Raw genomic sequence first — 13,085 nt, 5'->3', positions numbered from 1 at the left:
GCATTTACCTCCCAATCCCCATTTGAGCGAGATGTCCCAGTTACAACACGAATTGCAGTCCTTGATGGATCGCCAAGATTTGTCCGAAACAGAAAAATCGCAAAAGTACGGTCAACTCTTGCAACGACTGCAACTCTTTCACCAGAAAGCTTTAGACTAAACAGCTCTACCCACTCTGAAAGATTTTAAGACCTTGATGAAAAGTCCAGCACCATCACCAGTACCAGTACCAGTACCACCAGTACCCGTGACCAAGACAGAAAAAGGAGAAGAAGAGGAAGGGTTTCAAACTCCACCAGAAAAAGTACGCAAGTTAACAACACCACCTACCTCCAGAATTGGATGGATTAAAAAGATGATGGCCACCCCTTCTTTCTCACAAGAGAAAAAGAAAGTGAAGACAGAAGTGAAGACAGAAGTGAAACAAGAACCGATATCCCCCGCTCAGACATCCTTCTCCTCTTCGACGCCTATTGCTGGCCGCACACGCAAAGCATTGCAATCCAAGAAAATACCCCAAGAGAAAAAGAGTAGCATCCTCCAAGAGTGGGTGTCTTATTAACACACCAACCAACACAAAAAAAAATGGAAAAAGTCTTAGCCAGCATTTACTACGATCCCTCGCATCCTGCAGGTTACGCAGGAGTTCAAAAATTGTATCGTGCTGCCAAAACTCGACTGAAAAGTCTCCGTTTACCTCAAGTGCAACGATGGTTACAAGAACAAGCTACCTACACTTTACACAAACCCATTCGACGCAAGTTTGCCAGAAGTCGCACCCGAATGGAAGGCATCTATCATCAATGGCAAGCCGATTTAGCCGATGTCTCTCATTTGGCCAGCTACAATCGTGGCTACAAATATTTGTTTTGTGTCATCGACGTCTTTTCCAAATTTGCCTGGGTCTTGCCCTTGACTTCCAAATCGAGCAGCGAGTTAGTGCGAGCCCTGCAACGAGTGTTGAAACAAAGCGGTCGTCACCCTCTTCGATGGCAAACGGACAAAGGTACCGAATTTCTGAACCAAGCTTTCCAAAAAGAATTAAAGAAACGTGACATTCATTTTTTTACCACCGAGAATCCCGAAACCAAAGCCAGCATCGTGGAACGTTTTCAACGCACTTTGAAAGAACGCATGTGGAAATATTTTACGCATCACCACACTCTGAAGTACATCGACATCTTACCGCACCTGGTGCAAGCGTACAACCAATCTTACCATCGAAGCATCGGACGTGCCCCGGAAGACGTGACTCCCGAGAACGAAGTGTTGGTGTTTGAGCGCCTGTTTGGTACGTCCCCGACGAGGGCTGTCCCCAAGAAAAGTGGAGAGTTGGCCGTAGGAGATTGGGTGCGCATTGGCAAAACCAAACGCACTTTCGACAAAGGTTACTTACCTAACTGGACGACCGAATTGTTTCGCGTCACTGGACGAGTGCATGGCCGTCATCCTGCCGTCTATAAATTGGAAGACATGAACGGAGAAGTGCTCAAAGGAACGTTTTATTTGCCCGAGTTACAACGTGTGACCAAAAAAGAAGACGACGTGTACGACATCGAAAGCATTCTCGAACGCAGAACCCGTAAAGTGGGCAAACGACGTGTCAAAGAAGTCAAAGTACGTTGGAAAGGATATCCGCCCAGTTTTGATTCTTGGATCGACGCTTCGCAAGTCATCGACTATAAAAAGAAGTGACCATCATGCCTTTTCACACAGCAGACGCAGCTACGTCGACCACTCCTCCTTCCCCTAGTTCTTCTGTGCAAGATTTACAAAAACAACCCTTGTGGGTGTGGTGTGGAGAACGTGTGCCTAAAACGCAAATCGTCTTTTTCTGCCAAATCTTCGTGGTGTATTGTGTCATCGGGGCAGCCATCGCCAATTTGAGTTTGCAACAAGGAGACAAACAATTGTGGACCATTTTATTGAGCAGTTGCATCGGTTACCTGCTTCCTAATCCCTCCCTGAAATTCACCTCGAACGGGAACCCCGGGAACCTTGTGTCCAGTGCCAGTGCCAGTCACCACTTCAATCACAACCAGAACCCCATTTTAGACGGAGACACGCCTCTGACGTCCAGTAACCCCTCGGACAGCCACAGAACTCTGGAATTATGAGTCACCAAAACCAATTTTACTTAACTTTACCCAGTGACAGTTCCATGGAGGTGTTTCCCAAGAACACGTTGTGCTGTTACACGGCCAAATTACCTCAGGCCATCCAGTTAGATCACGAAGCCCATTGGGAAGTGGCTTTAGTAGAAATGATTCACCCGACCCAAGTCCTCAATGTCCTTCTCAATCAAAATTTTTTTGATGTGGAAGTTCATGACGAGCAAATGCAACAGTGGATGGATAGCAATGTCAAATATGACAAGAAAACCCGTACACAAAAGTACACCACCTATCACTTGTTCATTCCCCCAGGCTATTATTTTAGTGGTCAACATTTGGTCAGCACCATAACCTCCAGGTTTAATGTCGTGTTTCTGAAAGCTTTGGAGCATGTCAACAAAAATGTCACCATGGAGTACCACAAAGCAGCTCGTCGCTTCTTGATGAAATTTGAACGAAGTAAAATCGTGTCCATTTTATTTTGTCCTGAATTGTTTGACATGTTGGGCGGAGACATGGACATGAGAAAGGCCATGCTCAAGAAAAACGAATTACCCATCGTTTACGACAACGAGTCTTTTAGCAAGTTATTTCGTGCCCCGGTAGAACTGAACCAAGGACTGAATTTAATGTTCGTGTATTCCGATGTGGTGGAGTACAACGTGGTGGGACACACCTCCGTACCGTTACTGCGTGTCATTCCTTTCAAAGTGGATTCTGCCACGAACGCTGACGAGGAAGGTGGAAACACTTACCACGTCCACCGCGAATTTGTCCATCCTCACTATTTGCCTGTCAGTAAGTCGTATTTGGACACGGTCAACATTGCTATAAAAGGAGATCTGGGACAAAATATTCCATTCACCAAAGGAAAAGTCACGGTGAAACTCCATTTTCGAAAACGGTTCTCTCACGACTCGTAAGTAAGTCATGTATCCAGTGTACCGAGGGGTTGCTCGACAGCGAGGACACGGTTTAGGAGACATGTTAAAATCGGCCTTTCGTTCGGTGGCCTCGGTGTTGAAACCGATGGTGACACGCGGATTGCACGCCTTGAAAGATGCGGCACTGACGCAAGGCAAAGAATTTCTCCAAAATGTCATCATCGACAAACAAAACCCTAAAGAAGCCTTCATGAGGGCAGGCAAAAATGTCTTGCTGCAAACGGGCAAAGACATTTTAGGCCAACGAGAAACACCTATAAATGCCCTGCACGCTACCGAGTCAGGCATTCAGCAAGGACAAGGCAGAAAGAGACGACGAAGAAAACACCCTTTCACCAGACTTCAAGCGAGAAAGGCCAAGAAAAGAAGAACCGTTCGAGACTTAGACGTTTTCGATTATTGAGAAAAGAGACAAAAAAATGATGCACCGAGAATCTTGCGCTTGTTCCAAGACGGAACTGGATCTGTTTGCCATGCCCCCTACCATGATGACCATGCAAGAATCCCAGTGGGTGGAATTTCACCCCGTCTCCTCACTGACCGATTCCGCTCCCATCGAGTTTGAAATCAAAGGACAGCCCGAAGATTACATCGATCTGAATAGCAGTTACTTGTACCTGAAAGTCAAAATTCTAGATAAGACTGGAGGTGCTATAGACGATGAAGCAGTAGCTCCCGTCAACAATTTCATGCATTCCTTGTTCAGTGGAGTGGACTTGTACTTGAATAACAAACTGGTCAGTAGCAGCATGGATACTTACCCTTATCGTGCCTACCTGGAAAATCTCTTGACGTACGGAATAGATGCCAAGAACACTCATCTCAATGCCTGTGTGGTATGGGAAGCTGACGAACCTACCAAGTTTGAAATATTGGAAACTGATGAAAAGAAAGACAAGAATGATGGATTTGTAGAACGAAGAAAGAGAATCACGGGAGCCGACACAAGTTTAGAACTGATGGATCGTTTGCATTTGGACATGTGGTTGCAAGAAAAGTATTTGCTGAACGGGGTGGATGTCCGCCTGAGACTGAATCGTAGCAGTGCCGCTTTCCATTTGATGGCTGATAGTGACGGTTACAAAACCAAAATCCTAGAAGCCAGACTCTACGTACGCCGTGTGGAAGTGTTACCTAAAGTGGGAAACGACATCAGTCAGACGTTGAGTAGAACGACCGCCAAGTATCCCATACGACGCGTGGAAGTGAAAACCTTCACCATTCCCAAGGGACAGCGATCCATGATCGAAGATCATCTGTTCCAAGGACAGTTACCCAAACGTTTGATCGTTGGTATCGTCGAGAATACAGCCTTCAACGGAGCTGCCGAAAAAAATCCTTTCTACTTTCAACACTTTGGCGTGTCCAAAATCGAAGTCAGTCGCGATGGCAAGACCTTGTGTACCCGACCTTTCGAACCTGACTTTACCAAGAAGAATTACTTGAGATCATACTTGTCCCTGTACGAAGCCACCGGACAGTTAGGAACCAATACCAGTCACGGTATTACGTACGAGGATTATGCAGGAGGCTACGGTTTGTGGGCTTTCGATTTCACTCCAGACCAAGGCAGCGACGAGGGACATTTCCACCCTATAAAATCCGGCCAGATTCGTGTGGAAATTCAGTTTAAAGACCGAGACCCTGATGAAACGGTGAACGTCATCCTGTATGCAGAATTCGATAATACCATAGAAATCAACAGTTTGAGAGAAGTCATCCTAGATTACTAGAAACCATGGAAGACTGTTATCCCTCTTTACCTAGTGGAGAAACTTTTAGTGTTGGATTATTGTTAAAAAATGTTAGAGTTCTTGTTGTTTAGTGTTAAGTGATTTTTGAATAAAAAATGTTGTGTTTTGAAAAAAATTGTTTGATGTTATATTGTTGGATTATTGTTAAAAATGTTAGAGTTGTTGTTTAGTGTTAAGTGATTTTTGAATAAAAAATGTTGTGTTTTGAAAAAAAATGCCTTTGTCTTTTGTTTAGCTATAAGAATGTTGGATTGATGCTCTTTCATTTCTTACTATCCCTCTCATGACACTCACTAAACGTTGCGACTCAAAAACCGTGTGGGGGATGTTTTCCTTCACGTCCGCGCTTTAACTTTAAGAACCGGGTTGTTTCCAGTCTAACCATTCATTGTCGACACATCCTCCTAAGAAGATGTGCTCCAAACTAGCTAAACTCAACGAAGCCTACGTGAATTTGCATAGGGTCAGACACAGTCTGATACCGAAGCCAGAAGAAATAGAGAATGTGAGAATGTTAAAAATCACTGAAGACCTGATAGAAGAGCTCTTCAGAGAAGAAATGAACAGGGAAAAAGAAGAATGGACAGAGAAGTACAGACTTCAGAGACAGCAGCAACAAGAACAACAAGAGCAGCAGGAGCAGCAACCTGAACCTGACAGAGGCTTTGTCGATTACCGTATCGACACCAAAGAGTTCTTCTTTTCTTTCCGAAGAAGCAGACCTATCGCCAGAAAGTCTATCCTCAGAGGACATCGCATTCTTAGAAACTAAAAAATGAATGCCATAGCAAACAAAAAAAACAGCCCTTTTCAGGGCTACCCCAATACTCTAGAAAAGAAATAACGATCGATTTGCCAATGTGTGTAGGTAGAGTAGTGTGAAAATAAACACTAACTCTTTTTTAAAAAATGTGAGGTTATGTGTTTGTGTGTTAGTAAGTGCTTAAGTAAGTTGGTATGAATAGTAGATTAAAATCATGTTTTTTTTGGTGTTTGAGGTGTATATTTGGAGTTAGATTGGATTGCTTTGCGTATGTGGATAGTCTAATGAAGTGATTTATAAAAAAATTTAAAATAGTGATGGGTAGCATAAAAAAGTGAGTGAGTGTTTCTTTTAGGTCCGCGCGTTGTTGTTTTTGGTCATGATGTAGGTAACATCAATTTTATGTTTTTTAGGGGGATGTTTTCCTTCACGTCCGCGCTTTCACTATAAATTGAAACTCGCTGGGCAGTCTAGCTACCCTTGTTGATTGATCAACACCAAAAATGAACACGAGACTGTCTAAACTGTTGGAACTTCATGTGCATCTGGAATATGCCAGGCGCCTGTTGAATGAACTGGCCGCGGAAGCCATTGTGGAGGAGGGAAGGATAAGAGAGGAGGAGGAAAGAAGAAAAAAAGAAGAGGAGGAGAGAAGATATAAAGAAGAAGAAGAAGAGGAAAGAAGATACAAAGAGGAGGAGAGAAGAAACAAAGAAAAGGAGGAGAAGGAAAAGAAGAGAAGAAGAATAAATTTCAGAATCCCAGAGAGCGAAAATTGGGATTCTGAAGCGACATATCCTGCCTCTGCTCTCTCCCCCAAAAAAGTAAAAAGTAACTGGTGGATAAGATGTGTATGTGGCGCCAGGCCTGGAAGGTGCCACCATTAACCAGGTGTCCATGAAGTTCCAAAAAAACAGCCCTTTTCAGGGCTACCCAATACTCTAGAAAAGAAATAACCATCAATTTGCCAATGTGTAGGTAGAGTAGTGTGAATATAAACACTAACTCTTTTCTAAGATAGTGTGAGGGTATGTGTTTGTGTGTTGGTGCTTGTAAGAGCTAAGGTATGTTTGTGTGAATAGTAGATTATGGGTTTCTTTATTGTTTCTTAGCGTATGTGGAGAGTATAGTTTGGGTTTTGTAACCGCTCACGTACGATTGTGTGGATAGTAGATTATGGATTTTGTTTATTGTTTCTTAGCGTATGTGGAGAGTATAGTTTGGGTTTTGTAACCGCTCACGTACGATTGTGTGGATAGTAGATTATGGATTTGTTTATTGTTTCTTAGCGTATGTGTTTGTGTGTTTGTGTTTGTGTGTTTGTGTTTGTACCCGCTCACGTACGATTGTGTGGATAGTAGATTATGGATTTGTTTATTGTTTCTTAGCGTATGTGGAGAGTATAGTTTGGGTTTTGTAAGCGCTCACGTACGATTGTGAGGATAGTAGATTATGGATTTTGTTTATTGTTTCTTAGCGTATGTGTTTGTGTGTTTGTGTTTGTGTGTTTGTGTTTGTACCCGCTCACGTACGATTGTGTGGATAGTAGATTATTTATTTGTTTATTGTTTCTTAGCGTATGTGGAGAGTATAGTTTGGGTTTTATTATATGAAATGAAAAAGTAGGGGATGTTTTCCTTCACGTCCGCGCGTTGTTTGGTCATGATCTAGGTAAGATCAATTTTACGTTTTAGGGGGATGTTTTCCTTCACGTACGCGCTTTAAGTATAAGAACCCACAGTATTCGTCGTTCAAACCATTCTGCAAAGAATAAAAAAGAAGATGGCTTCTAACCAAATGGACAAAATACAAACATTACAAGACGTTTTAGACAACTTAGGAATGATGGAGCAGATGTTGATAAGACTGGTTGAAGACCATTATTCCTATAGTCCCCATCGTGTAAAGATGGAAATTAATAACTTAAAAAAGGTAAAGGACAAGATTAGTGGTGTCATGAAAGAGATAAAGGAGGAGAAGGAGGATGAAGAGGAAAGAATAAGAATAAGCAAATGGAACGAAAAGATTGAAAAAGAAGAAGAAAATGAGAAGAGGAAGAAAGAAGAGGAGGAAGAGAAGAAGAAAGAAGAGCAGGAGAAAAAAAAGAAAGAAAAGAAGAGAAAGAGTGTTGGAGATAAAATAAGAACTTGGTGGAGAAAAAGAAGAAACTAGAAGCAGAAGAAAACCCAAAGGCCCTTTTCAGGGCCAGCCATATTTCTCGAAAAGAGATAGCCTTTCCATTGCCTACTCCTTTTTTTTAAATTTAAATTTAAATTTAAATTTAAAAAAACTTAAAAAAAAAAAAAAAAAAAAATCCCAAAAGCCCAAACTCTATTCCCCATGTTAATTTCCCTTGTCCCTAGACAGACCCAAACTCTATGTTAAATTCCCATTGTCCCTAAAGTGGCCCAGCGTTTTTCTCCATGTTAAATTTCCATTGTACGTATATTGTCCCACGATTTTTCTCCATGTTAAATCCCCTTGTACGTATATTGACCCACGATTTTTCGCCATGTTAAATTTCCATTGTACGTATATTGTCCCAGGGGTCTCCGTAATGCTAATTCCCATTGTACGTATAGTATCCCACTTAACTACTATCCCCTATTTGTATGAATGTAAGTATAGTGCGTCTATCAACACTTATACCGTTGTCGTTGGATAGTACGTTTGTACGTATGTAAGTATTTAAGTATTGCGTGTATATAAATATTGACTCCTACATGTGTGTGATAATGCAATATGTTTGTGTCAGGGTATAGCATGTGTATAAAAAAAAAAAAAAAAAAAACCACCGCTCTCTGTGATGTCATGCTTCTGTGTAAGTATAACGTGTGTCCATAAAGACTTCTATCCATATATGATAGCATGTTTGTGTGTATGTAAGTAGAGAAGATATACATTAACACTCTTACACGTTTCGTTGGTTTGCAGAAGTGCGTGTTTGCATAGTATCAAACTGTGGTTGCTTGATAGCATATGTAATGTGTTGGGCTGTTGATACAAACTGCAACATTACCATTCCGGTTGTACCCCAAATGATATTTCCATGTTAAATTACCATCGTGCTTATTGTTACCATAACCATGCAAAATTCCCATTGTGCTCCATCAAGTTTTAAATATGGACTATCACTAATACAATTACCCAATAATTTCCCGTTGTGCCCCAGGTGCTTTCTAACTCTAATAATGTTACCGCGTGACTCCAATTAAGGTCAGCTGCTTCTAACAATATTGACATTATTCTCAATGTTAATTCTATGGACCACTTTAATATAGGAGTTTCCGTTGTGCCCCATATCGCCGCTTAATGTAGACCTTTGGACCTATCGGTGCCTCCAACAGCCACATATAACCTACCGAAGTCGTTCTCCAAAAAACATTTACCAAAGAAAGGAGAGGAGGAGAAACTAGGATGCTCTTGCCACTTTCATCTGGCGTATTTCCTCATAATGAATCAGTTCATCGCAACACTAGCGGAGGTAAGCATTTGTACTAAACATTCGAACTTTGATACATCTGAACGTCAACCAACACAGATTTCTTCACTGATTAGAACAATTATGTGGCGATGGTGAAATGAAGCAAATTGTGAATCGGAATGTCTTTACGATTCAAATATGCACATTTCACGTTCCAGACAAAAAATGATCAGCTAGTAGCGCCTGTACATATTTTTTTTTCTATAGTCTCATTTTGACATACACGACGCATTCTTTCGTTATTACGTTTCTTTTTTGAGCACCAGACAGATGCCCCCCACCCATTTCCAAAATAATATTTAACACGTATTTTATGTTTGTGTGTTTCCCTCTCATATATGTTGTATGTTCTATTTAAACAGAATTTTGCATCAAAAATTTAAATTTATATTCTTGATGGGGTATTTATTTTTCCCTAGTGTTATCTATTGGGTCGTTCGTCCGAGCCTAGTTTTATTCACCTTGCTCTAAGTCCCTTCCTTTGAAAATTGTGTGACCTTTGCTAGAGGTCGCCTAAGTCTCAGTGCTTGTTATGTGTATTAGTGCTATATTGTGTGTATGGTATATTTTCTGTATGTTTGAGACAGCAAGTATAAATAAGTTTTTCCCCAGTTGTCTTATTTCAGTTCTTTGGATTTAGAATCCATTTAAATAAATTTTATGTTATTTTCCGTTAATTTATTTTCAATTTAGAATTTTGGCGATCGAAACGGTGCAATATATTAGGTTATGAAAAAAAATTCTATTGTTTTATTCGAGTGTTAATCTGTGTCGTTCCTCGCAAAAAGTGCTAGAATTAGAAATAGACAGGCTGTGCTCGATTAAAAATCCACACGTCTTTATTCTCATTGTATTTCTCCTGAATCGAGTTAGACCTCTTTTTATTATTTTATGAAATTATTTCTTTTAAAAAAATCCAAAATTGTTTGTATAACTACAAGATTGTAGATTTGTCAACCATACAGTACAAGAGCTGCATGGTTTGAAAGAAAGAAGAGGTCAGTGGGGATATTTACTATGTAGTATTCTCTTTGTATTTGTGTTTTTGTTTTGTCTGTTTATGTTCTATATGGGGTGTTTTTCCAAGACTCTTTCATAGGCCTGTCCACTTCGCGTAGCACCATGTGACGTAGCCCCATGATGTCATCGCCTTGTACTTTCCCCATATATATTCCCTGTGGATTCCCTGTAGTTTCGTATTTTTAGATTTAGTAGATATTCAAATTATGTATATGAGTTTTTAGTACAAAACAAAAACAAAAAATTTAAATTTTTAATACTTGCAATTGAGTCCTGTTTGTTTGGTGTTTGGTGGGGCTCATGTTTGGGTCGGGGAATGAGTTGGAGGCTCTGGCCTGCGCACCGACAGTATCACACCCCTAATGGGTAGCCAACCAAAGTTCTCCCTCTCATTCCCCTCCCCTTTATGTTCCTTCCTCTCCCCCAAATACCAATTTCTTAACAAGTTATTTCATCGTTATCTACCTATCACTATTATTTGCCCACAGGCCCTCATTGTTCCAACAATGTAATCTGTAATTTTATAAAGTGTATTTTTGTCAAATATCCCATCTAAAAATAAAATGTTTTCTCTTTTGTAATTGTCCTTTTTACATATTTCCCCTATTAACTTTAGTCTTTCTTCTTTTCTTTTTTTACATTGCGTCATAGTATGGTATTTACTGAAAGGGACGTTTTTACACAGGGGACATTTTGGTGATACTCTGATCATGTGCCGTCTCACTGCCACCTCTCCTGTCAGCCATGCATTGTGCATGTATTTGAAGCAGAGGCTTTGAATTTTAAGTAATCCTAATTTGTTCCAGTGCCCCCAGACTCATTCCAAATTTACCCCTAAATTTTCCTGTTCTACTTTACTCCTACTTTTTTTTGTTGCATCTTCTCTAATCCATTGATATGTATCTTTTTCATCCATTTCCCATAAGTCTGTTTTATCACGATATTTAATTATTAATTCTTTAATATGCCTGAACTTTGTTGGTATTTTTAATTTTTTTTTAAATTAATTTATTATTTCGATATATTTCCCTATTTACTATTCCTCATCGTAAAACCGTACCAGTATATATATATATATATATATATATATATATATATATATATATATATATATATATATATATATATATATATATATATATATATATATATATATATATATATATATATCCCTTCCAACGGTAGGTTGGGTTCAGATTTTAATCTTTTAAATCTATTTAAAATGTTGGCGTATTTAATTAAAATGGGATTAGGTAATTTAAAAAAAAAAAAAAAACCTCTCGCTCTAGTTATATAGAGCGAGAGAAAAGGGGGGGGGGGGATTATGTATTTATTATTTATGTAGTGGGTTTTATAGTCCCATATATAATTAATAATATAATTATTTTTTTTAAGTGGCATTTTCTATTTCTGTAGATTTTAAAATATAGTTTATGTTAGAGTACATGTATGTTTTGGCCACCTGGGCCCGTTCCATTATACAAAGTGGCGTTAGTGCCCAGATTTTCACATTTTCTTCTTTTTTCTTGTTCATGTTTTTACAGTTTTCCTGTTCATCTCTTCTCCCAAAGTAGACTCCCAATGCCTTAACTCGGTCCTTGATTAGGGGGGTGTGGGGTGGGTTAGTCCGGGGTGATTGCCCCACCAGTTCCCCTATCATTAATATTTCTATTTTTCATGGTTAATTTTAGACCCTGAAGCCTTACCAAATTTTTCAAATTCCTTTTCAAGCTGTTTGAAGGAATTTGGGTCTTTTATAAAGTTAGTACAATCATCCGCAAGTTGTAGCATCTTAATTTAATCCTTTATATTTGGAACTTTAATACCTTCAATTTTACTGTTAAGTCTTATTCTTATAATTAGGATCTCAATTGCTATTACATATAATAGCATAGATAGTGGGCATCCTTGCCTTACTGATCTTGTATATAGAATTTTCCCGTGTTCGCTCCATTGACCTGTACTCTTGAGGTTATGTTTTGTACAGGATTTTAGTCCACTTTTGAAAGTTATTTCTAAATCCACATTTTTCTAAGACTTTTTGCATACAGCTGTGTTCTAATCTGTCAAATGCTTTTTTTTCTGGTCAAAAAGTACCATAGCACGTTTTAGCCCGCATTCCTGTATATAATCTATAATTGTTTTAATACTTAAAATGTTATTCTGGATGTCCCTCCCCTTTACCCCATATGTCTGATTTATGTTTATGATTTTATTCATTCCCTTTTTAATTCTTTCCGCTAAAATTTTACTTAATAACTTGTAGTCCGTATTTAGGAGGGAGATGGTCCTTCAATTTTTCTTTTTCCTTATTACAAACTAAGTAATCATTTGATACATCTTTTAGCTAATAAATGGAGAATATGATTTTCATAAATGCACGGGGAGGGGATGTATTGATATTGCGAGATTTACACAACAGTTTTAAATAATACTGTTAACACTGCTTAAAGAAAGACAGGTAGATATAGAGTATAAATCTATAACAGGGAGGTGTATGTCCGTAACTGGGAGTTATTACCTCAAACCAAAGTAGGTTATTTATGTAAGAGATCTAAAATGGAAATTGCAAGGATTTAATCACAATAGACACATAGGCTTTCTTTTAACCCCCCATTCGTCACAAGCCTCTCATTTAAGCCGATTATCAATTATTCGAGGGATTTGCCAATCCAGACAGTGTTTGAATTTTAAATATGTTTCTAAGCCTAATTATTACACGCTGACCGAACAGAGCTCGGTCATTTATTTAAGAGTCATATGTAAGCTGTCAGCCAGAAGCGCAATTGGTGCATTGTCATGGTGTACACAATAAATTTAATCAGATTTTGTTTTCTAAAAGACGGTGAAGATTTATTTTAAAGGCCTAATTGGATTAAAGTGAACGCGATACAATGTTCTTGCGTATGATTTGAGTTTGGGAGAGAAGAACATATAAACGCGTATTGAATGGTTTGGTTGAAATGTACAAAAATGTCCCTTCTACAACTTCGATGCCATGTACAC

The 13,085-nt window shown here is 39.2% G+C and overlaps 1 protein-coding gene across 4 annotated transcripts in view; it reads left to right on the top strand.

Moving 5' to 3' along the window:
- LOC149781767 (synaptotagmin-2-like) overlaps positions 1–13,085 on the top strand; it is a 74,001-nt gene that overhangs the window by 42,771 nt on the left and 18,145 nt on the right. For 2 of the 4 annotated variants that reach the window (XM_089935904.1, XM_089935903.1), the window contains exon 3: positions 8,857–9,059. The exons of the other annotated variants lie outside the window; for them this stretch is intronic. In XM_089935904.1, coding sequence (XP_089792030.1) covers positions 8,993–9,059 — 67 coding nt within the window. In that variant the 5' untranslated portion in view covers positions 8,857–8,992. The remainder of the gene's footprint in view (positions 1–8,856; positions 9,060–13,085) is intronic. 4 annotated transcript variants of the gene reach the window in all.

This window comes from Sinohyriopsis cumingii, chromosome 15 (assembly GCF_028554795.1).
Source record: "Sinohyriopsis cumingii isolate HCF-2022 chromosome 15, ASM2855479v2, whole genome shotgun sequence".
In the NCBI taxonomy this organism is placed as follows: domain Eukaryota; kingdom Metazoa; phylum Mollusca; class Bivalvia; order Unionida; family Unionidae; genus Sinohyriopsis; species Sinohyriopsis cumingii.
This window is presented reverse-complemented; position numbering and strand designations above follow the sequence as displayed.